A 27,503-nucleotide genomic window follows, 5' to 3' on the forward strand; every position below is an offset into this window, starting at 1 on the left:
TCAAGTGGATGAGTTGCGAAGATGAAAGCGCGATTGCTACGAGCTACTTTGAGAGGAAATCTTTTGTAGAAAAAGATAAAAAAAACAGTTTCGTGAACACAAATACAGTTGCATATTGACCCACTCCGGGCGAGTTTCGATGTAAGAAAAATTTCATACTAATTTTATACATTATATATACACACACACACACACACACACACACACACACACACACACACACACAGAGAGAGAGAGATAAACGCAACCGCTGAATGCATAAACTTCGTCCATGAAAAAATCAGGGAGAATAATTGTTAATTAGAGAACTTGTACATTTCCTTCATTTATTTCATTTATTCGTAATGCCTTCATTACATTGAGATTTGATTGTACTGAAAAAAAATGAATTTCATGAACAGCAAGTGTAAAATTATACAATAAATAATAAAAATATATAATATAATATTTTCATTATTTATTGCGTAATTTTATACTTATTGTTTTTATACAACTTTACATACTCTTTCTACAATGTATATCTTAATAACAATTGCTGAGAAAGTCTAATCATAAAATATTTAATGTCGAGAATAAAGTGCTATAAAAAAGCAGCTACGACATCGACAAGAAGATCAACGGGGAGTACGGCATCAAGCAGTGGAAACAGAATAACAGGCGCGAATAGATCAGCGGAAATTGAAGTAAAAATAGATTGGCTTATAAAAATAGCAAAGGAAATAAAAAATTGAACAGCGTGTAAAAAGGAAGTCAAGATGATGATGAAGGAAATAGTTTGACAAGAATTGGAAAATTTTAAACAAGAAATGGGAGAATTGAGAAGAATGATACAGGAAGGAACTTCAGGACCGTCAGAAGGAGCATAAAGAAGTTATATAGTGATACAGTTAAAAAGAATAAAAAAGAAAATATTATAATCGTCAAACCTGAGATGCAACAGAAGAGTAAAGTTACTAAACAATTCATAAAAGAAAAGATAGACATCAAGAATATGCCTGTGGGAGTAACGAAGCTAAAAAAAGGAAGCAAGGGGAACAGTGATTCTGGGTTGTGAGACTGAAGAAGAAATGGAAAAATTAAAGGCTGCAGTGCAAGCCAAGCTGGACGAAAATTTCAAAATAACTGGGTCACCGCGGATGAAACCTAAGATAAAAATTGTCAATATTGGTGAAGAAGAAATGAAGTTGAATGATGATAATTTAATAGTTACAATCGAAAAGCAGAACAAGATCAACGCGAAGAATGAAGAAATTCATATGCGAATAGTGAAGAAAATAATTATGCCGAGTATCGATGCTCGGCATGTAAAAAGACAATAAAAAATCAGGTGGTGACATACAAGTCTTGTTATCAAGCGAATCGTATTAAGCTGTTTTACCATCCAGGATGTGTAAACAAGCATAGGATTTATGATAGAAATCAAGAATTTTAATACCGTATTCTCGCCCATTTGACAAATTTACAATTGAAAGTGAAGCAGGTATGAAGAAGGCATCGGCAGTGGCCGGCAGCAGGGATAGACTAGGATCTACAGGATCTATAGGTTCATTTACGACGGGAGTAGTGGAAATAGAATATCAGGAGCGAGTGGATCATCAACTATTGATGTAAAAATAGATTGTCCGGTAAAAATTGTAAAAGAAATAAAAGATGAAACAGCATGTGAGAAAGAAATTAAAATGATGGTCAAGGAAATAGTTCGAGAAGAAAATTGGGAAATGTCAAGCAGGAACTGCTAGAAGAGTTGAGAAGAATTATACAGGAAGAAGTCCACTGTATGTGGATCAACAGGAGAAATAGAACAGAGGAGAACAAAGGAGCTATAGCGAGACGGTTAAAGAGAGAAAAAAAAGAGAATGTTGTAATTATTAAACCCAAGATTCAACAAGAGAATAAAGTTGATAAAAAAATTGATAAAAGAAAAGATCAAAAACATGGCGATGGGAATAACGAAGCTAAAAGAAGAAAGCAAGGGAACGAAAGTGTTAGAATTAGTAGTTAAAAAGCAAATTAAATCGTATTTGAAAAATAATTGTATTATAACAAAACATCAGTCGGGCTTTAGGAAAGAGTATTCGTGTGAAGCAGCGATTCAAACAGTCATTGATGAATGGAAATTGATAGTTAGTGAGACAAAAATGGTAGGGGTAATTTTTTCATGGATTAAGCGAGCCTTTGAAACTATAAATAAAGAAAGATTATTATATAGAGAAATTTTATCAATATGGAATTAGGGGAATGGTTATAGAATGGTTAAGATCATATTTAAAGAATAGAACACAGTAGGTTCAATTTAATAATAAGTGGTTGAAATTAATGATCACAGAATATGGAGATACGATGAGTAAAAATTTGTCCAGAAGAATGTAGTATAAAAATGTTTGCAGATGATACGTTAATATATGTAACTGGAGAAAGCAGCGCGGAATTAGAGGGCAAAATGAATATGGCATTTACCATAATAGAAGAGTGGATGAATATAAATAAGTTAAAAATGAATGCAGGGAAAACGAAGTATATGATTGTCAGAAGTATAAGGAAAGAACTGCGTGATAATATTACATTGAAATGTTTAGATGGAACGGAGATTGAAATAATGAAATACCTAGGCATAATTATTGACGATAGACTACGATTTAAGGATCACTGTAATTATATAATATGCTAAAGAAAATAGGGGAAAAAAAACGAGTTTTTTTAATAGAATACGTAATCATACCAAAGTGGAGCGTATGCTGCAAGCGCTGAAGTTTATGTCCATAAAACAGAGGCTATATTATAATGCGTATATATTTATTCGTAAAATTTTAAGGTACGTGTTACCGGAGCAATTAAGAACTAGATTAGAAATTGTGGTGAAATGAGAGTGAAAGACAAACACGACAAGCTGAAGATATCGCAATAAAATATCCCAGAACAAAGAGTGCGCAAAAAAAAGTATGTTTTAGGTTAGGTAGGAGCGAAAATGTATAACGCCTTGCCAGCTGAAATAAAGCAGAATGAAAGAATTGTGCCGTTTAAGCGAATGTTAAAGGAATACATTATAATTAATGTAAACTAGATTTGTATTACAAATAGCTGAGAAAGCTAATAAAGGTATCTCTCTCTCTCTCTCTCTCTCTCTCTCTCTCTCTCTCTCTCTCAGCTTTCGCTAAGAAAGATTTTAGTTTCGAAATTAACGAGACATCTGCCGTTAGCAAGAAATGTGCAAGCACTGATAACATCTTGCGTAAAGAAGCTTACCTGCTCGTGCATTGGAAAAATTCCGCCGAGGATAATGTCACCACTGATGCGTATCAACTTCGAGCCGTCCTCACCTCTATTCTTCGTGCTGTAGCACTCGCACGTGATCAGGGAACACCAAATCCACGGTAAGATTCTACGCAAGTTCATCTTGGGCATAGGAATTGAACTAATCGAGCGCCTCGTGATTGGCATCTCACTAAAACGTGAAATAATAACATATGCAAGTTATTTTGCGAATTTGAAATTAGAGATATGCGTATATACATAAGTATGTGTATTATCATTGATAAAATCAATTATCATTGATTTGACATTTTTATATATGATAATATAATCAAATTATATAAATGTTTTACATTCCTGGTAATACACTAAAATAGCAAGAAGACGCTGAAGAATATGAAAAATATTAAATATTGAATTAACATTTTTAAAAAATTGTCTCCATTCCTCTCGAAGAGAAGATAAAATATTAATGTATTTTAATATTTTATTTTAATTAATTAGAATAAATGTATGCCCTATATACATCTATAATGGCTGTGTTCTTTCTATTTTTTTATATGATATAAAATATTAGCATTGTGCAGCTACAATGTTTTTCGACGAATTCAAAACGACCATAAGTGAATGCTTTGAATCGAAACTTTTAATAACTGATAAGCAGCTTCGTATATAATTTCCTGCTTGTGCGCTAAAAATATTTATGGCAAAAACAGATAAATCGTACAAAATGTTTACATCAGAAATATAGATATATATTGTATGTTATATTTTCTCCTTTCTCTTTCTTGTCTGTTTAAATTCTTTCATTCGATTCATCCTTCTTGAATTTTTTTCTTAACAATTATCGAAATATTTGTGTTATTATATTAGAAAATATTAAAAAGCAGGAAATATATATATATATATATATATATATATATATATATATATATATATATACAGGGTGTCCCATTTTAAAGGACCCACTCAAATATCTCAGAAACACTGCGTTAAATCGAAAAATGTTTCAAAGAAAAGTTGTGTGGCTTCAAGGGGGCCATAAGATGGTGACAATGATTTGACCTTGGAAAATTATTTGATTATCGAGAGCTTTCCAAAACACTATAATAAAGTATTTTTTTATTAAGTACTTTTTGAGTTATTTTATATTTTAATCTGACATATTTTGATATAAAAAATAAAATATTTCGTAAAATATTCAGTTTTCGATCATTTTACCGTAATACTTCTATGTACAGAATAATGAGACAAATTAGTTAGTGCCAAAAAAAAACAAATAATTGTTTAAAAAAATACATTGTAAATAATTTTCTTAAAAACAATTTTTTTTTTTATACTAATTGATTTGTCTCATTATTCTGTACATAGAAGTATTGCGGTAAGATTATCAAAAACTAAATATTTTACGAGATATTTAATTTTTTATATCAAAATATGTCAGATTAAAATATAAAACAACTCAAAAAGTACTTAATAAAAAAATACTTTATTATAGTGTTTTGGAAAGCTCTCGATGATCAAATGATTTTCCAAGGTCAAATCATTGTCACCATCTTATGGCCCCCTTGAAGCCACACAACTTTTGTTTGAAACATTTTTCGATTTAACGCAGTGTTCCTGAGATATTTGAGTGGGTCCTTTAAAATGGGACACCTTGTATATATATGTCCTGCTTGCATTTTAAGCCAGGCATGACCTTTTTTTCTCTCTGATCCGATCTAATTCGATTTAAAGTATCACTGTTGCACAAGGATCGACGTATTAATTATCGTATAATTCATTCTATATCAACGAGAAAAAGATTGTTACATCATTTTTTAATTTCTTTCACGTGCCCGTTTTGAGACACTTGCTGTTTTTTTATATACTGCGGACCTTTTTCAAGTACGTCATTCTCTTCCAAGAAAAAGTTGCGAATTGCGTGTCTACTTGTGCACGCCTGTAATTTAATTTGATGATGCAGATGAGAATGCAGGAAAACACTGGCGGTAAAATTACTTTGTTAAACAAATTTCACTTTTGCTCACGGCGTATTTAGGTTTTCTAATATCTCTCTTTCGCTTCTTCCAAAAGCCATTCGAGGCCATAATTATGCAATTTACTTCGAGTCTTTCGTTTAATTTAAGATCTTCGTCAAGAGCATACTTGTCGCAGGTTCCTTATGTTTAATGTTTAAATGACAACGACTAGAGGATATTTTAGCGCCGAAATGTATATCGTATAATCGACTAATTGTAAGATAATTACTTCAACACTATCTTACAATTAAATACGCCCTACTTGAGAATTTTTCTTATCTCGTGTACAGCGTGCGTGCGCGAATAATTATTTAAAGTTTTATTTAAAAATTTAATAAAGTTAAATATTAAATTAATCATAAGTCATGAGACAAAATACAATAATTTATTTAATCGACGAATTTATTTAAAAAAATTTAAACAATGATATAATAAATGAATATTAAGGAACAACCTTAAATATATTATGATAGATATGAATCTTCTATATAAAATATTTTTTACGCATGGATGTCAATTAAAAGCAAACGCAATTAATTGAATCCGTCCCTAAATTTTTGAGAAAAACGCGAATTTCTTTATATGCGACGTCATCTTGCGGTTCGCATTCAAGAACACATGCAATACGCTAAACATTCAACGCCTCAACTCAGCTTGAATGGCATTTTATCGAACATGCCAGAATTCAGCGAAGCGTGCCACTGCTCCGAGAAAGAATGCAGAGCATTAGTGCAACCTATGACAATAATCGCCATGCGAATTCCGATGCATAATTGAGACGCAATGTTATATAGATATTTTAGCTTTCTCTTTTATTATTGAGCATACGTTGTGAGAAATGAAGTAGTGTTTTTAATTTTAATAAAGACCAACATAACGTACAAATTGTATCCCGAAAAGAGGGAAAAGAATAATAGCTTTAAAAAGTATTTCTTTTGATTTTCTTTGAACTTGCAAATTGAAAGAAGAAGAATAGAAGAAAAAAGATAAATTCATTAAAATTTATATCTCTTTGTGTACTCTTTCTTTTTTATTTCAGAAATTCAACAAAAAAATTGATATTTTTGTAATTTCATTATTCTTCCTAACAAAACGACCTATTAAAGTAGTATTAAAAAAAATCAAAATATTACGGTTTCTATTTTTTTTTTATAAGTATACATTACTGTAATTTAACGTTATTTTATTAAAATTTGTTTAAAACATATGAAATCAATTTTTCATATGGCAAAGATGTTCCACTATTTCCCTGTTTCCTCAATAATGCACCTTGTTGGCATAAGAGTAATTCAGTAAAAGAAAAAGTTTTTCGTTGACAAAAAATGCTTTAAAAATAATATATTTCACATTTTTGATTTGATCTGCAGGTACTTGCCAAAAAGTACCATCAGATAGTGTTACGGAAAATAGTCTCTCAAGCAAAAAGGTATCGTTTTACTTCGACAAACAGGCTAGCTCGAAATAATGTGCCGGCTATATTTAGAAGATAAACGAGAAAGAGAATTCGTACCATCGGATAAAAGGGCGTAACGCAAAGGAATACTGACGAGTTTGAACTACAAATAAAAAATGATCGATTGCGTATCGCTTATTCGCTCAACGAATTGATTATACGGAGGGATAAAATTGTTAGAAGAACGAAATACAATCTAAGCATTCTCGAATTTTATTTTTCAAATACGATTGTATGCAGAAGAGAGATAATGCATCGCTAAAAAATATTAAATATAAAATCAAAGAGCCTGGATTTTTCGAATATCCAATAAGCTTGTAAGCTTCAAATGTTACAACTCATAAGTATAAGTAAATGTAGATGCTAATATTATTTTAATGTAATTATTATCAATTATTTTATTTACACAAACAATTATTTTATTATTAATATAACTTTATTATTAATTAATTCGCATTATTAAAATATTAAAAAATTACAATTTTTAGTTCATTAAAATGAAGATATAAAAGGTTGTAAAAAAATTTTTGTTTGCAACAAAAACTATATAAAGTTTTTAAAAAATATTAAATCAAAATTATTTTGTAAAATTCTAGAGCATTTAAAAATCTACGTTCTTGTGATTATATTAGATGTACAACTGTGCTTTCGCCGTTTTCCTATAGATGGCTTTAGCGGTAAGTAGTGGTCGAAATAAATAGATCATAGACGTCATGCCATAAACTTGGGCATCTGTCAACATAACCCCATAGAAACATTAGTCGATTTGTGTCTGCATCGTAAAGTTATTCTCGATTGAAAATGTCAGTTTACGAGCCAAATTCTCGTCATTTGCGGGAGGTTTTAATTTTCCGCTTCAATATGAAGAAATCTGCGGCTGAGGCTCATCGAATGCTCTCAAATACTTATGGTGAAGCCGCTATTAGTGAAAGAACGTGTCGTGAGTGGTTTCAACGCTTCAAGAACGGTGATTTTCACGTCGAAGACCGGCATAGCGGTGGAAGAGAGAAGGTTTTCGAAGATGCAGAATTGGAGGCATTACTTAATGAAGACTCGAGTCAAAGTCAAAAAGAATCGGCACGATCATTGGGAGTGGACAATATTTTGATTCATAAATGTATAACCAGCTTTTTACAATAAAGCCTCGAATTTCGGAAAAAAAAACGGCGGAAGCAAAGTTGTACACCTAATAGTTGCAATATTTAGTTTATTCTAAGACATAGTAATGATCTCTTTTCTACAAATTTGTGTGTAATTTTCCGTATTATTACAATTCATATCTTTTAGTTTCAATCGACAAAAGATTGATCGATCGAATGTTTACAACATCCGACGAAACTTTCTCTAGATAAAGCTTCTGGTTAGTTTCGTCTGCCAATCTCATACCAGTTTACACTCAATCAATGACTGTGCGCTGTTCGGATTCTGTCCAGATGCAAAGAAAACAAAAACTATAAGAGAGAAGGCCTCGCCACCATCTTGGCAACGTTCGAATGATCGGGACCGAAATTGAGATATCTACCCGTTCGTGTAATCCTTCGATACACTTGATTCTACTCCGTCCTGGGTCTGCTTCGTCAGGACGTGACAGGACTCCGACTGTTTTCATTTCTAAGGCGATCCGTTCCATCCTCTACAATTTCTTGGATATTGCGATCGTAGAAGTGGCAAAAGCAGATTCCAATTATCTGTCCCGAGATAGAAAGCCCCTCTTCCAGCCATCCTTGCAATCTGAATGTTTACACACACACACATACACGCACACACACAGTCATTCGAGATATTTAAAATATTGTAATGCGTTATGGATAACTTTTTTAGGATCATCTTGGAAACATTGATTATAAAATTTGACTATTTCTCTTTGTTATATTACTTATCATATTAATATTTTTATATTAAAGTAGAAACACACTGGAACAAATGTGTACGCGTGTAGATGATTTTGAAAAAAAGTAAAATTTTCTCTCTTTTCTTTCGCGTATAGAATAATTGTAATTGTCATAACATTAAATCGTACATTTGTTGCTGTGATAAATAATTATAGGATTTAATTTTTCAACATTTTTCTTTAACATTTTGTAAAAAAAAAAAAAAAAAATCCAATTTTTTCCAAAATTATAAAAAAGAACCGTGAACAGATAAACAATGAATAAATTGACATCGATATTAAAAGTCTATGCATAATTTGCAAATTGTACGAGCTAAATAAATGGATTAGGGCGTATTCAAAGCGCATAATGCATTATAGAGTGAAATCTGAAGTTTTCTGATAAACGATCGCAGCGAATAGAAACGGAAAGTTAAAGGATGGGAATCGCGTAGCTGTTGAAATCGAGAAATTTGTCACCGTCATGGTAGTTCAATGGAAGTTTCATGGTAGTTGCATAACTCTTCATACTATGGTACGTCTCAGGAAATCTAATGGCGATTATCGTGAAAGTAATCGAAGAGATCATTAACAAAAGAATAAATACTTCTCATGATCTTTCAATATTGACATTGCATTTCTTTAAAAAATATTCTATATAACATTCTTTTGTAATATTTTCATTCTATACGAAGAAAAAAAAATGCATATAATTTTCCTTTTTACTAACAATGTCAATGTAAAGCTGTTGAGTTGATAATAAATGTTTTGTTATACTCATCTAAGATGATGTGATGATATATTAATGCAATTAATTATTATATAATTAATTAATAATAAAATATATGCATATAATATAATATTTAACAATAACAAATTTTATCTCTTATGATTTGAAAGTAGAAGCAAATGCTGTGTGTCTGTGTTTAAGGAAAAAAATTGCGAAAGAAAAATGGCAGAGAATATAAAGAGAGCTCTTTAACTTTCAAAGACTTCGAGAGATTCAATTGGTAGTTTTAGCTTCAGAATTGATACAAAGCAAGAAGCACAATTGTAGTATTGTTACAACTATCGACATGCTATCAATAAATATACTTTTATGTATTACATATAAATTTTCTGCGATAAAAAACATATATATATATATATATATATATATATATATATATATATATATATATATAAAAGAGGAACTTACGATAAAGCAACGGAAATTTATTTTTCATAAACAGTTCAACGTGCTTATTTACCTGTCAAACAGTGGCATAATTTTTTTATTAACTAATAAAGAAAAAAAAAAGATGCGTTGGGCCACACACACATATACACAACAGGATTGTAGTTTGCACAAGGTACAATTTTAAGACGCAAAATATTAAAATATAAGTTAACGTTAAAAGTTATACTATCATACTGTCAAAATTGTCTATATATGTATATATACATACACATACATACACGCACAAATAAAACAAAAATATCAAGAAAAATCATTAAAAAAATCTTTGTATCGTCTAATTTGCTTTGTAAAAATTATTAAGCATCTTTTCAAACTTTGATCGCAACTATGCTCGAAATTACGAAAAATTTTTAATTTGCTGATGCGCTGAAAACACTATGATGTTTGCGCTCGCGAAATGATATAGGGTGTGAAAGAAAATACGAGAAAAAAGAAAAATATAATAGCCTGAAAGAGACATCTACTACTGACACAGTACACCGGATCCTACATTATTTATATACAGGGTGTCCCATTTTAAAGGACCCACTCAAATATCTTAGAAACACTGCGTTAAATCGAAAAATGTTTTAAACAAAAGTTGTGTGGCTTCAAGGGGGCCATAAGATGGTGACAATGATTTGACCTTGGAAAATCATTTGATTATCGAGAGCTTTCTAAAACACTATAATAAAGTATTTTTTTATTGAGTACTTTTTGAGTTATTTTATATTTTAATCTGACATATTTTGATAGAAAAAATTAAATATCTCGTAAAATATTTAGTTTTTGATAATCTTACCGCAATACTTGCGATGTCAGCTACAAGAATACTAAATAAAAAATGGGGATTTCCATTTAAGATTTTAAAGTTGACCTTCACATGACCTTCAAATGATTTTCCAAGGTCAAATCATTGTCACCATCTTATGGCCCCCTTGAAGCCACACAACTTTTGTTTGAAACGTTTTTCGATTTAACGCAGTGTTTCTGAGATATTTGAGTCCTTTAAATGGAACACCCTGTATAACATCGTAACAAAACTAAATTACATAAAATCTATATTATGACAGAGGCAGATCATTATGAAACGTGCAATCATAATTCATGCGATAGATCAAAAAAATTATTTGTAAAATTATCTGTTCACAGTTATTATTCAAGATTCCATTGACGCGGTGTAACTTGCAAATATATATTGTTTAAGTCAATATAAGAAAAAAGAAATATATAAAAACAAACTGTCATAGAATTCCAATATATAAAATCCAATGTATATATAAGTTAACAAATGATTGAATTTACATTTGTAGAAAAATATATATTTAAAAAAAAGATACATATATATATATATATATATTTTTTTTTGTCTTTTTCTTGATCTTGATTTTGCGCAATGTCGTAAATGGCATTTACAATGTATCAACAATAGTATCACAAGTGCGTTTCTAATAATTCTAATAAGCTTATCTTAGAAGGATATGTATACATTTCCCCATTAATGCAGAGCATCGCGAGTTAATTATCTGGAATATACACGATAGCAGAGTTGCATTTGAGATGCAAAGTACAAGACTGGTGCAAATGCAATGTGCATCAACCGTAAATGCGACTGAGTGAAGTTAAACGAGCGTAAAAGCGATTGTACGGTGTAATATCGACGAATCGAAAAGGTGAAGCGTGATTGAAAAAGATAGATCGTTGAAGTGGACGAACCACCATAACGAGACTCGATAATTTCATTCGGTATCGTGAAAAAATCCGACGGAATTCGATAGATTGCGAGACAAAAGGCGCGCCTCTCATAAAGGTTTCCGCACGTTCCAATTCACCGGCGAAAATTAATTGCCCGAATGAATCGTTGCGGAGATTTCTATTTCGGGATCGCGATTGCTACCAGCTGTTTTACAGAGAAGAATTATATATGTCCGTGAAATATTGTAACATCTTCATGAGATGTTTATTCTGGGAGTGTAAATTAAACTTCAACAACGATCTCAGCATTTTTAGCGCAAATTTAGTGCTCAAGCATGGCTATTTCAGTCACATATGATACGAGATGAGATTTAAATAGCATCAGTTAGATATGGAAAGTACTAGCTAATAAATTTAAACAACATACTATCAGAATTAATTTATTCTATTGATTTTAATGAAATTTCGCGATTTATGTGAACATTCATGAGTATATAAATTTTCCATCAAAGGTTGCCCCGCAACCTTTTCGCTAATGAATCGAGTAGAATAAATGATACTATCAATTTCAATAAATGTATACGCGAATCTATGCATACTAAGAGGCATAAATTGTGGAAAAATTCATTTTTAAATTTTAACTCTTCGAGTTACTACCAACATCCGACGCCCTTTGGCACATCGATGCTGTAGACAAAAAAAAAAAAAAAAAAAAAGATACTTGGTAAATCAATATTACATTATTCCCGATGTATTTTCAACCTCTATCTTTTGCATCATATCTCCTTTCTCGTTTCTTTATCTCTCTCTTTCTCTTTTACTTTGCATTGCACTCTACGTTTTCTTCTCTCCGAACTTTCATCCGCATTTTTTCTCTTTTTACCATTTTCCTCTTGTCTCTCAGCCAGTAACCAACTCTTCCAGATATTAAACTCAATTCGCAAAAAAAGAGCTGAATGCGACTTTCATCCCTTTGTATGAGATCGACTACATCCAATGATGTCTTGCCTAGTAATTCAAGATAGATTTCGCAATCGTGAAATCAGACATTTCGCGGCAATTGTAAAAATATTGTCACGAGGAACAATATGGTATTCACAATACTTTTCAGTGTGATTATTCATCTTTCGCTTATGTAATAAAAATAAATTTTTCCATTTTACTATATGATTACAAAATTGTACCTTATCTATACTTTGCGATTTATGTTTTTTTTTTTGTTTACATATTCAATTTGAGATTAATTCTATATATAATATAGAATAACGAGGTTTTAAATTGATCAAAACTATTTGACCGTAAAAAGAAGCCGGAAAAGCCAATTTAATTAGTTTTTAATTAAAGCACCGTACGATATATAGACACGGAGATGTCGCAGAAATAAAATCGCGTTTTTAATTTTCATCACCGATGACCGTTGAGTTGTTTGCGAATGTTTTTTAGTTGCTTTTATGATAACTAAGATATATACGTAAACTAAGATATTAAAGATACTTTGCAAATATTTTCGGTCACACATACAGGGTGCCCCATTTTAATCTCCTCAGGCAAATATCTCGAAAACGAAGCCCGGAAGAGAAAAATGTTTCAGACAAAAGTTGTTTGGTTTCGAGGGGGCCATAAGATGATACCATTGGTTTGACCTTGGAAAATCATTTGAAGATCATGTGAAAGTCAACTTTAAAATCTTAAATGGAAAACCCCATTTTTTATTTAGTATTCTTGTAGCTGACATCAAGAGCTTTCCAAAACACTATAATAAAGTATTGTTTTATTAAGTACTTTTTGAGTTATTTTATATTTTAATCTGACATATTTTGATATAAAAAAGAAAATATTTCGTAAAATATTCAGTTTTCAATAATTTTACCGTAATACTTCTATGTATAGAATAATAAGACAAATTAATTAGTGCCAAAAAAAAACAAATAATTGTTTAAAAAAATACATTGTAAATAATTTTCTTAAAAACAATTTCTTTTTTTATACTAATTGATTTGTATCATTATTCTGTACATAGAAGTATTACGGTAAGATTATCAAAAACTAACTATTTTATGAGATATTTAATTTTTTATATCAAAAGATTAAATATAAAATTCAGATTAAAATATAAAATAACTCAAAAAGTACTGAATAAAAAAATAATTTATTATAGTGTTTTGGAAAGCTCTCGAGGCAAGCTACAAGAATACTAAATAAAAAATGGGGGTTTCTATTTAAGATTTTTAAGTTGACCTTTACATGACTTTCAAATGATTTTCCAAGGTCAAACCAATGGTACCATCTTATGGCCCCCTCGAAACCAAACAACTTTTGTCTGAAACATTTTTCTCTTCCGAGCTTGGTTTTTGAGATATTCGACTGGATGGATTAAAATGGCCCACCCAGTATATATATTGTATATACACTCATTGATTATCGATAGCTATGTGTCGGGTTGTCGAAGCTTCATCTAAAACTCATTACCCGCCAATTTCCCATTCGTTTGCGCTATCCGTTAAAGTCCGCTGTAAGACGCAAATTATAGCGACTTTGCGACACATGGATCGGAAATTATTAAGACACATCAAATTCATATAAAGCTATTCACATAAAGCATATTTACGTCCATCTATTTCTGTTCTTCTCGCCATCCCTTTCCTCTGTCTATAAACTCCGCACGACTCCTAATGGATTCCTCGAGTTCTCGAGCGTACTTGCTCGCCATTAAATCCTGATGTGCGATGGAATCTTAGTGCTCCTTGCAAAGTGCACGGCATAACTCAGACAGAAATGCACAAAGCAGTTCGTTGAAATTTGCAGTGATGATCACCTTGTTGCACTTTGACGCAAGGATACTATTTCATTTTCATCGAACGCATCGTGATAAATGATTGTATGATAAGGAAGCAGCCGAATGTTGCAAAAATCTTTAGCTGATCTGTTACAATATAGGGATAGAAAAATTAAAATTTTCCTCGTAATTTTCTCGAATCCAAAAAGATTTCCGAATGAAACTTCCAATGCTGAATCGGCAGAGCTCGTCATTGCGATATGAGGTCGATCATAGTTGAGGGTCACTTCGAGCAATCCTCGTTCATGCGCCCGACTGCGAATCTTCATTTCCGCTTGCCATAGGAAGTAGTCACTAGGATGAGAAAGCTTTTTCCAGCTCGTATTATCTCGATATCATTTTCCATATTTTATCGTATACTCTCGTTTATTAAATCATATTTCTTTATCTATCTGTTATATTATTTCACGAAAGAATTAATACTGAATAGAAATTAACAAAATGAAAAACAGACTTGTACAAAACAAGAATATGTGACATGATATTCAATCTGTTTTGGGATAATTTTATATGAAACAGAAGATATCTGCAAGATGTTAAACATATTAATCTTCAACGTATTAATATTCAACTAACAATACCATATCTGATGTATCTTTTGATCGAAATACATTTTGCAATATTTTTCTTTTTCGCCCTATTGATCGAAATTACGAAAACCTCAGAGACGCGACATTATATTAATAATTTATATAACTAGAATATTCGATTGAGAGTATGATTAAGCGTTATTCGTATTGTGTAGCGTCTGACGTTCTAATCTACCAACATAACACAAGACTGGATGCTTCGGAGCGATTTGTCACGTGTGTGCCAAACATCGTAAGTCGTCATTGTCAAGCGGCCGCAATTTCACGTAGCTGGATGAGTAAGCACAATTCCCCAATATACACGGAAAACCAATTAGATAGGGCATACCACGGAATTTACAGTCAAGTATTTTCCCAAACAATCCCCGATACGAGCTACGGTACAATTTCTGAGAGTAATGTAAATCCTGTCCGACCAGATTTTTCTCTCCCTCTTTTTTTTTTTTTTAATAGAGAAACGACGAGCATGGCAATCGACGTGATTAGATCAATATACGTCAACGAATTCTACAAATGTTTTCCGAAGAGAACAAAGCACTAAATTAAAGTACTAAGCTAAAGTATTGTATTTGTATCATTCTATAGTTTAGTCCCGAATCCTTTGCTTCCTGTACATATTATCATATTTGTTTAGAGAAAACGTGAAAGTGTGGGGGTGTATCAATTTTGTCAGATCGAGGATTTTAAAAAGGACGAATATTTGTAACGATACGGATCTCAATTCTTACCGTTATCCATATTTTATAATGTTTCAAAATTTTTTTTACGTACAATAAAATCTTTTTTTCTTATAATTAATGTATATCTGTTTTTTTTATGTAAAATTTTGTTGCTTGCATTTTTAAGAGACTCTAATCAAAACTTACGCAATTAATGTATAAGCTTCAAAAATTTTATAGCGCCATATCTCTTTTTAATATCGCTAAATTTTCAAAATCAAATTCTATTTGCTCGCTTTCTATTAAAATTAATATTTTAATTTGTTTAAAATATTATAGAGTATATTTTGTGCACACACAAAGTCTATACGCATATTGGGGCAACAAAGCTTTAATAAAGTGCTACTTGCTGTTTCATCGGGAAAAGCCGTAAAATGTAAAGTTAAATTGGCACATTGGTGATATGCTGAGTCTCCCATTCTCACAGCAAATTGAATAAGAAACTGGTTCATTTACATCTTCCATCTTCATTTAGTAACACCTTTGATACCTGCCCCGCGTCGTTAATTCTCACTTCCACATTTCCTCTTGGCTTTCTCGTCCAATTCTTATCAATTTTCCTAACGACGTACTTATGATCTACATCGTGTTAAAATGTAATAATATTCCATCTCCGACATCGTAGCTCGGTAAGAATCGTTTAGATACAAAAGCACTAAATCTGGAATAAACTCCAAATAACGATAATCTCTTTAACCTATCCTAAGAAAACAAGTTGAACGCGTCTTCCAATGTATTTTATGAAAATAATCGCGATATTATTTTAGGTTAGGCGGGAGTATTTTAATTAAATATTAGAAAATAAACATTTTATTCGCAATCGTATACACAATAATATTTATCAAAGTGCTTAAAACTATTTAACGAGATGTGATAATTATGAAGAAGAAAAATAAAGTTATTGTAATACATAAAATATATTGCTTCCTTATAGAGGAAGCTTTGTTCTCGTGACAAAATTTTTTTTTTTAAGTTCTTTATGTCAATGTCTTCAGAATGTTCTAAAACGTCGAAAAATCATATTCTTAAAAAATGTCTGTATGTATGTATGTACGCGATTTGCTGTGCAACCGCTAACTTCCGCAATTTTTGAGATATCCAATTAAATTTTTTTTACCTGGATAGAATATTATTAAAGGATAGTTGGTATTGAATTTGGTGAGAATCGGTGAGAAGGTTTACTTTTTATAAAATTTTTAATTTTTTAAGAAACGCCTGTTGTATTAGGTGTACAACTTTGCTTCCGCCGTTTTCCTATAGATGGCTTTAGCGGTAAGTAGTGGTCGAAATAAATAGATCATAGACGTCATGCGATAAACTTGGGCATCTGTCAACGTAACCCCATAGAAACATTAGTCGATTTGTGTCCGCATCGTAAAGTTATTCTCGATTGAAAATGTCAGTTTACGAGCCAAATTCTCGTCATTTGCGGGAGGTTTTAATTTTCCGCTTCAATATGAAGAAATCTGCGGCTGAGGCTCATCGAATGCTCTCAAATACTTATGGTGAAGCCGCTATTAGTGAAAGAACGTGTCGTGAGTGGTTTGAACGCTTCAAGAACGGTGATTTTCACGTCGAAGACCGGCATAGCGGTGGAAGAGAGAAGGTTTTCGAAGATGCAGAATTGGAGGCATTACTTAATGAAGACTTGAGTCAAAGTGAAAAAGAATTGGCACGATCATTGGGAGTGACTCAACAAGCAATTTCAAAACGAATCATAAATGTATAACCAGTTTTTTACAATAAAGCCTCGAATTTCGGAACAAAAAACGGTGGAAGCAAAGTTGTACACCTAATAACTTTCGCAAATTTTGAAATATCGGGTTAAATTTTTTTATTTATTATAACTTCTTTAATTTTTTTATTTTGCTCACAAGCTTCCTTTATAAGGAAGCAGAAATTGAAAAATCCGCATGCTTAAAGAAGCTTAAATTTTGTGGGATAAAATGACGAGGAAGCAAGTTTCTAATTTGCACAATTCAGTTTGTTTTTACGTGTTACAAAGATATAAAATAAGAAAAATTGAATATAATAAAAAAACTTATATGTTTTCAATTATATGAAATTAATGATACTTTAATGTAAATAATGTGTAAATAAATAATATATTCTTTTTTTTTATTTATTTAATTAGTATATATCTCATAGAATATTTATTTCTTTATGTATATTTTTTTATGTTACTATTAAAATGTATAATAGCAAAAAAATTGACTTGTAAAATATAATCATAAAAAAAAGTTTCTTAATTTAAACAATATAATACGGAAATATATGATAATAAATTTCTGCTAGCTAGAATTCTCCTTTTCCTTTTCATTTGTATGAAACGATTCGTGTCCAAATAATCTCCCAGATATGCTCTACAGATTATAAATCATCTTTGCCATTTCCGTAATTGTGAGAATAGATGAAGCTGCGGGAGGATGTATGACGTGGGATAACGTTAATATCTCTATGATCGCGTAGGAGAGCGGCGACTGCGCTCCGAAAATCCGAAGGCTTCCTTAACGGAAATGCGAAGCGACGAGATTTTATCGACGTTCCGGAATTGAAAACTCGAGGACAGGGGTGCGAGTAACTTCCCCATGGAGACATCTCCGTACCATTTTTCCAAGCGGATTACTTTCGCGATCGAACAAACGCGCGGTCACCGAACGCGGAAGATCCGCGCATCACTTCCTCGCGTTGCTCGATTCGCGATAAGAAGAACATCTGCCGATCGTATATCGAATGGCGGTTTAATATTTGACTTTGAAATTTCGAACAAAATATTTATCTGATATTTTAAGTTTCAGTTTTTCAATATATATGCAGACGCGATAGGTAATCACTTGAATTTATCTTAAGAAATCAAACTGGAGGACGTTTTGATGTAATTTATAAAAATAATCGCAAAATTATACTTTAGTTCAGATGAAATTTTTTGCAGTCATATTCTTCCTTCAATCTTCGATACCACATTGAATACAAAATTTCTTATCGATTTTTATCGACATTCGTTAGGTCGATAAGTTTAATTTAATTTCAATTTTAAATCACAATAAAATTGTTCAATTGTCAGAGAAAGAAACATTTTTAATTACCTTTGATATTATATAAAAAAAGTCGGTTTTTATAAACTTTCAGAAGTATTTAACAACAAGCTTTTAAAAATAATAAAAGATTTCTATAAAAGCATGTGTTGCACATAATACATATAATACATGCGATAATTAAAATTAACTTTCTTTTCCTCGAAACGTAGTTCATATTAATCGCGTCTCAAACGTAAACACTCTCGACTCTCTCGCAAATAGAACAGGAAAACTCGTTTATTACTACAATGGGTAACGAGATGAAACAAACAAATAGCTTAGAGTTTCGCAACTCAGTCAAAATTATTATTACAGAATTTTCGAAAGAACCGAAAAAAGAAAATCGAAGATTCATATAAGAGGAGCGCGATGAAACACTTGTATCCCTGCATATTTGCATTCCAACTGCTTACCGAAATATTCTCATCGATATTCACGACGTGAGTCACCCGTGCGTCTCGAAGATTTGGCCGAAATTGTATTGGCTGGAAGTTCTAAACGAGAGAGAAGGATGCAAAGGAGATTTAAGGATTTGACGCGCGCGCATGTGCAGAATTCGAAAAAGGCAAGAAAGTTTTCTCATATCAAATTGTGCGTCGTGGAAATTGTCCAATCTGGTAATCGACGCGGATTATGGGAATGCCGTATGATCGATCGATGACGTAACGGAACAGAATAGACGTTGGCTAGTGGATTTCAATTTCCTGCACCGTCCCTTCGCGATAATTGTCGTAATTTACAATCAATACGACAAAATTTAATATTAGCGACATTAAACTTCGATCGATCATACGATACACGGTATATCTTTGTCCATTAGCGTGGAATGAGAATATTTTTTTAATCATGATTAATTTACATTGGATTTAAAAGCCGTGATATATAGTAAATATGATATTTGGCAAATTTAAATTATTCCGTTATTAAGTAAAAAATTAAATAACGTTGTTTAACAATATGTGATCAAATATACGAATGTCACTTATCTCTAAGATCAATATTTAATTTCTACTAGATAAATTTATTCATAATAATAAATAAAACTTCGTAAGGAAATCATACCGAAGAATTAAAATTTCTACAATATTCTGTCAATTAATTTAAGAAGGCTATATGTCATTCTTATCATTGCGAACATATTGCAATGAAATGTTGAGGATATTATATGTCAAGTTATAAAATGCGTTTAAAAAATTAATATTTAATATTTTTGTATAATTAAAAGATAATAAAAGAAAGTAATTGCTAGTAATTTTTTTAGAGAAATCTTGATAATCTAGTATTATTAAAGAATGACGTCGATCTTTTACTGATAAATAATGAGGACAGTAAAAATATATAGCCAGATTTATAAAGTCGTATATTATAGAAGATTATGTCAGAGATATAAGATAGACAAAGGATAACATTAAAATGAGAATGGACATCCGAGTCAAGTGGAAGGGAACCGCGAATAATATACGAACCACAATTTTCCCGCAGATAAACCGCCGCTATCAAAAAGCACCTTTTATGGAAAATGAAAAGCGGCGAGGGATTTATTTATAGATCGTACGGCAAATGTTCCCCTTCCGCTCACATTGGTCTTCTTTCGTGTCATCATATATATAAGCCGTTTTATCTTAAAGTGGCGCAAGTTAACTTTCAAAATCTAATAAATTTAACTACAACACACAAGCACAAGTTTATACGATATATTCACTTTAACAAGTTTTAAAACACTTAATCCTATCTTTATATAAAATTGCTCATTTATCAAGAGAATTTATATCACTCTACAAAATATATAAATATATACGCGATATATTCGCGTAAAATTTTTAAATAAAATGCTGAAACAAAATTTCATTTCATTTGCATGTTTTTTACATATTAAGAAAACAGAATATATTAAAAAAAAAAGAGAGAAACAATATAGATAGATAGATAGATAATAGGCTTTATTTGTTCCCCAAAGTGGTTACAAAGTCTTTACAAAGTCCTCCTTCTTACACATTCTCTTATACTTTTTACAAATCCTCCCCTCTCTGCTCCCTTCCTCCTCTCCAATTCTTCTTACATTACTCTCGTAACCTATCTTCTCCTAAACTTATTTCTCCTTCTCACACACTTCTTCCATTTCGCTTCCTTCTTCCCATCCTCACATATATACTTTCTACCGTCCGTATCTTTTTTTCTTCTTCCACTCTTACCGCTAATCTTGTTTCTACGTCTATAACACTTTCCTCTTATCCCGCTAAATTTTACCCTCCTCTCTTCTCCCACCATACCTTCCTCTCCTCATCTCACTTCCATTTCTTCCCATCTACCCAGATCCTCCTATTACTCACTACCGCACTCCTTTTCTTCCTTCTTTCCTCCTTTGCCTTCTCTAACAGTTTCCACCTTAGCTTCTTCTCTTCCATCCCTTCTTCCCCTATCTCCGTCAAGTCGTCATCTATTCCCACTTCCCACGTTTTCCTAACCTCATACTTCTTCCCTAACAGTTCCTCCCTTTCCCCTTCATCCTCCATCTCCATAATCAAAAACTTTCTTCCTCCCTCTTCTACTCTCTTCTCCACCCCCCTTATTTTTGCCCTCCTTCCTAATACCTCCTCCATCATTCCTTAGAGAAGAGAAGAAGCTAAGGCTTATTTCCTTCCTTCTCTTCTCTGGTTCTTCTCCTTTGACTCTTCTCCATATGATGAGAAACAATATATATTTTATATAATTTTCTTATTATTGTATATTAGACATGTATAAAAAGCGAACCGTTTTGCTTTTTCATGTGTATGCCTGTGTATATGTATATGATAATTTCACAATTTCAATTTTAATACAATATTTTATCATCTAATATTTATGGTTAAACAATTTTTAAGTTTTCATGCATTGCGATAATGTATACGCAATCTTAATTAATATTTGCTTGTAGCTTTCGCAAAATTTTTAGAATAATGAGTTTATTATACATATACTTTACCATATACGAGTGCATTTGAGAGGTAAACCGATCCCTATCTCCTTTTTCATCATTCGATGAACGAAATTGAATGTGCCAAGCAAATCGGAAATTATTGGATGATTCGCTGGGGAATTACTGTGTCAATCAAAATTTTTGATGCGAAAAATATTAATACGGTTCGAAATCGCTCTACCTGTGATTGCGCTATGCATAAACGATTATACTCACAATAAAAGATCATTGTCTTACGATTATACAATTTACCTCTTAACTTTTCTTCACAAAAAAAAAAAAAAAAACTTTTATACTAAAAAACTAAATTATGTAAACTAATTAATAAAATTTTATTCTTTCTCTTCCTCTCGTTAGTGCGTATAAAAAAATTTTCATTTCCTAAAGCTTATTTTCGTTATTTTCGTGCCTCTTTACGTAATGAGCGGCTTTAAATTTTGGAAAATGATGACGTCGAACGATCCGACAGAGTCGCAAGGAGCGATGAGTGTTGAAGGATTAAGAAGGGCTTTTATCGAAATGCGGCCACTTTGATACGTATTGCCTTGAAGCTGATTCGGTAGTAGCTCTCGGAAATCTGAGACGAAATGCCATAATCGATATACCCATGGCTCCATTTTGGCCGGACGTGCAACCAACTATAAGTTATGCGTCCTATGTACCGCGCGGCCTGTTTGCGGAGATGCGGTGCAACCGCGCACTGCAACATCCGCTTTGAGACTATACCCGTGATATTTCATCTGCGAATAATTGGAGAGAATGTCTTGCCGCCAAAAGACATTTCTCCTTGCTTAATCGATTCAATACCGGTGCAACATATATTATTTGAATGTATTAAAGACAAAGAGAAAGAGAGAGAGAGAGAGAGAGAAATCATTTTTATGCATTAAAACTATATTTATAATAAAATTATATATGAAAAAAATTTTAACAATTATATATTATTATTATAATATTATTTAAAAATATTATTAAGTTTAAAAATTACTTTTTTAGGCTTATTTCTTATATTTTAAAAATATCAATTTCATCTTATATCAAAAATACGTATAAGCGAACTATATAGAAAAATATATATAACGAAAGAATTTTATCCTTTTTTTTTTTTTACAAATTCTGTTACTTTTTATAATCGTGGAATTTTATTTTGTTAATATTAAATATTTTGTTGTAGATAAAATCATAGTTGTTTATTACGGTCTTTAATATTATCTGCAATCTTATTTATAATTGTTACTATTAATTATGTTTAGATCTTATTTCATCAATAATAATGCAGCACACGAACTTAATATTAATTGTAATTGACAAGCAATTATCTTCTACCGTACGGATATCAGCAATTTATCCGATCATGTCGAGTAAACGTATAGCTCGACGAATTTGTTCGAGTATTTCAATGCGATTCTCGTCCATAACGAGACGTCAGCTGCGTTTTATATTTACATTTGAAATATATATTTGCATTAGACAGAAGGATTATGAAACCAATGGATTTCCAACAAATGCGAGATGCATAGCGCGCGCAAGATTGGTACGTTATACGAACATTGGCGACTATATGTTCAAGCGGATATTAATGGTACAATTTTAATTAGCATCGGATGTAATAAGATTTATATTTCGCATCTTGAAATATTTAATTTATATACATTTATATATAAAACTTATATATAAAATTATTTAGACTTTCTTGAGAAATTTTTCTGCGTATGTAGAATTTAAAAATAAATTTAAATCTCTTCTTGAAAAAAGTACTTTCATCTAGATATAAGCTTTAAAAAAATAAAGAACAATTTAATTCCCACATAAATGATTTATTAATTTTAATCGATAAAATAGATGATTGCGCGATAATTTACCCAATAGTATTAACGTTAATCGCGCACGAGAAGAACTTTATTATATTATAATTAGCATCGGCTGTAATAAGATTTATATTTCGCATCTTGAAATATTTAATTTATATACATTTATATATAAAATTTATATATAAAATTATTTAGACTTTCTTGAGAAATTTTTCTGCGTGTGTAGAATTTAAATATAAATTTAAATCTCTTCTTGAAAAAAGTACTTTCATCTAGATATAAGCTTTAAAAAAATAAAGAACAATTTAATTCCCACATAAATGATTTATTAATTTTAATCGATAAAATAGATGATTGCGCGATAATTTACCCAATAGTATTAACGTTAATCGCGCACGAGAAGAACTTTATTATATTATAATTAGCATCGGCTGTAATAAGATTTATATTTCGCATCTTGAAATATTTAATTTATATACATTTATATATAAAATTTATATATAAAATTATTTAGACTTTCTTGAGAAATTTTTCTGCGTGTGTAGAATTTAAATATAAATTTAAATCTCTTCTTGAAAAAAGTACTTTCATCTAGATATAAGCTTTAAAAAAATAAAGAACAATTTAATTCTCACATAAATGATTTATTAATTTTAATCGATAAAATAGATGATTGCGCGATAATTTACCCAATAGTATTAACGTTAATCGCGCACGAGAAGAACTTTATTATATTATAAGAAGGGAATACTACGCGAAAATAACATTTATATACATATATATGAAATCAGAATCTGTTTTACATTCGAAAATCGCTAAACCGTGGCGATCTCTGTTGTTAGGAAAGGACAGATTCTCATGTTTTAAATTTTTAGAACAATTATTAGTATTACAACATAAATATAAAAATAAGTATACGAGTCGAAGATAAATATTTTCAGAATCTAATCAATGTAAAAAGAATAACAACGCGTGACATAAACAGAACGTTGTATTCTGACAAATTCGACACTCGTTTTGTTTATACTATTGTTTTGTTTTATGATCCACGTAGAGTGAGACTAAAATGGGAAAGTATGTAGCTGCGCGAACTACCTACTCTATCTGTCATCGCGTCAGCCTTTTTCGAGAAAAGCGACCCCGAAAAATATCGGAAGACGTTAAACACGATTGCGTTTCTTATAATTATTATAATTATCAATTATTAGTTTCCGCTATTAATTCTCATGATAAATGATAAATAAGAATATATCACAGCGACTATTATTTAGTATCCAAGCATATATTTCATATAATATATACAATATATATTCATCTAAAATAAAGATCCAAGCGATAGGAAATAGAAATTAAATAAAGTATTATATCAAATCATTATAAAAATAAAGTATTATATATTTCATAAAATATTCTGTTGCGATATTTTTACCAGCGATAATATTACATATATAAATATGTTTAAAATCGAATATATTTTGCATCGTATTTTGAATTCTCGCTATTTAGGTATAATATATCCGCTATTTCTGGGTTTAAAATGCAAAATTATATACGAATCTTCGAATCAAATAATTCAAGTAACGGAAAAAAGTGTGGTATATCAACCGTTTAATAATAATATATTTCGCAAGATTTGTATTTGCGTATTTTATTCGATCGAAATATATCGCGCAAATGGTCAGCAAAATAACCTTTCGGATATATATATATATATATATATATATATATATATATATATATATAATGACTAATTATTGCTTGCATTTTAACTCATATAGGATAAATCTTTAATATCTTTGCCAACATTAATCGCGATATTTCATATAAAATATAATGCTAAAATATAGTGTCAAAATTTTCATACTTTCACAGTTATATACAAATTTGATAATTTTTGATAAATTTTCTTGTTTTTGCAATCGCTATCTCAGCGGAATCATCCGGCTATTCCGCTAGGAAGAGCAAAGCAGAAATATTCCACATATTAATATGCAAATTAGCGAAATGTACAGAAAGTACAAATGTAATTCAAAATGCAGGAGATTTCTTTTATTCGTATCCGGCGAATAAATTTAAATTTTTTATCGGTAAAAAATCAACTTTCTATCTCGAGGTTGGCGACAAAATCCCATATGACGTGATAACTTATCAAATTCACATTTCATTGCATTTTTATTTACTTCTTTTATGCGATACATATTTATATTTAAATTCTTTCTTATATATATATATATATATATATATAAAAGAGACATAGAGCGTGTATATTAAGAAAATATTAAATATTAATTTTACAAAATCGTTGTTATTTTGTTCTTTAAAGGAATATATTAAAAATTTCTAGTCCTGAATTAATTACGACTCCCGATTTTTGGCGTAAACGAAAAAAAAGGTAGACCTTTGTATAAAGTTTTTAAGCTGGATTAAAGTTAATTCAAGTCAATCATGAAGTTCGTCAGTAATCAGCTATGCAAAGGTCTCTCGAGTTTCCATGCCAAATTTTCAATCTACGATCTCGCGGAAAATTGAAGATCGAAATCAAAGTAATCGAAGACGTATTCATACTAACGAAAATTAAATTAATTGCTTCAGTTAATCGTAGTTTAGTTTATAGAATAAAGAATTTGTTCTCCTCCCATATTTTCGCTCATTTATCCATAATCATTATTCATATCAATCATTTTTTTTCTATATTTCTACATATTTTATATATAAATCTGATGTAATGTTTGTAAATTTACTTTGAGATTTAAATAAAAAATAATTTAGTCTGAACTTCTGTATCCGATCCAGGCCCGATTTTGATGAAATTTTGATGAAAAGTTCATAATTTAAATATTTATTCACCGGTACGATGCCACAGAAGTTATAGTAGATATAATGTTGATTTATAAAATACAAATATATTTTCTCAAATTACACACAATTATTTTTTTATTCTAACGGATGTGTAATATAAAAAGGTTACGTAATCATGAGAGGAAAATTTTTTTAAATGTAGACCTTTTTATGAAAGCGATAAGCATAACAATTCAATTCTTTAAATTCAATTCTATAAATAATGCTGAAATTATAAATCATCACATGCGACACGCGTGCGCGATGTTGACATGTTTTTTATGTATTCATAAAAATATTAATTATAGAAAAAATATATTTTGTAAATATATATATATATTTTAAAGTGTTTAAAAAAAATAAAAAATTTAGAATATATTTTCCATGCAAAAAAAAAAAAAACAAATCATTGTTTAAAAAAATACATCGTAAATAATTTTTTTTAAAACTATTATTTTTTTATACTAATTGATTTGTATCATTATTCTGTACATAAAAATATTACGGTAAGATTATCAAAAACTAACTATTTTATGAGATATTTAATTTTTTATATCAAAATATGTCAGATTAAAATATAAAATAACTCAAAAAGTACTGAATAAAAAAATAGTTTATTACAGTATTTCGGAAAGCTCTCGAGGCATGCTACAAGAATACTAAATAAAAAATGGGGGTTTCTATTTAAGATTTTAAAGTTGACCTTCACATGACCTTCAAATGATTTTCCAAGGTCAAACCAATGGTACCATCTTATGGCCCCCTCGAAACCAAACAACTTTTGTCTGAAACATTTTTCTCTTCCGGGCTTGGTTTTTGAGATATTCGACTGGATGGATTAAAATGGGCCACCCAGTATATATATATAGTTTCCATTATTGTATGTATCACGATCGTTTTACTACTATCTTCGATAATCAATATTTATTTGGGTTTAATAATCGCAGAGCTTATATTGCATATAATCTACTATCAAAATCTGATCTGTAGACGCGTAAATCATGCATTGATGACGATACACAATACGCACATGCAAGAATTGCAATATATATTGTTATACATGTGCGAAAAAGACAATCAATTTTTAATATTTTGCATTATTTTGTTGTGCAATGATCTTTATAAAATATGAAATATGCACATACATATACATATGTATAGAAGCGAGA

At 30.6% G+C, this 27,503-nt stretch overlaps 1 protein-coding gene across 7 annotated transcripts in view; it reads right to left on the reverse strand.

The window, feature by feature from the left end:
• LOC138939776 (metabotropic glutamate receptor 8) overlaps positions 1-27,503 on the reverse strand; it is a 131,702-nt gene that overhangs the window by 99,163 nt on the left and 5,036 nt on the right. For 4 of the 7 annotated variants that reach the window (XM_070307939.1, XM_070307944.1, XM_070307938.1 and 1 more), the window contains exon 2: positions 3,244-3,442. In XM_070307939.1, coding sequence (XP_070164040.1) covers positions 3,244-3,438 — 195 coding nt within the window. In that variant the 5' untranslated portion in view covers positions 3,439-3,442. Of the gene's footprint in view, positions 1-3,243; positions 3,443-8,245; positions 8,300-14,100; positions 14,169-27,503 lie in introns of those variants that run through there. The other 3 variants (XM_070307940.1, XM_070307941.1, XM_070307943.1) reach the window with 3 other exon arrangements.

This window comes from Polyergus mexicanus, unplaced genomic scaffold (genome assembly GCF_030449975.1).
Source record: "Polyergus mexicanus isolate NDT 795.1 unplaced genomic scaffold, iyPolMexi1.0 SCAF_15, whole genome shotgun sequence".
Lineage (NCBI taxonomy): Eukaryota > Metazoa > Arthropoda > Insecta > Hymenoptera > Formicidae > Polyergus > Polyergus mexicanus.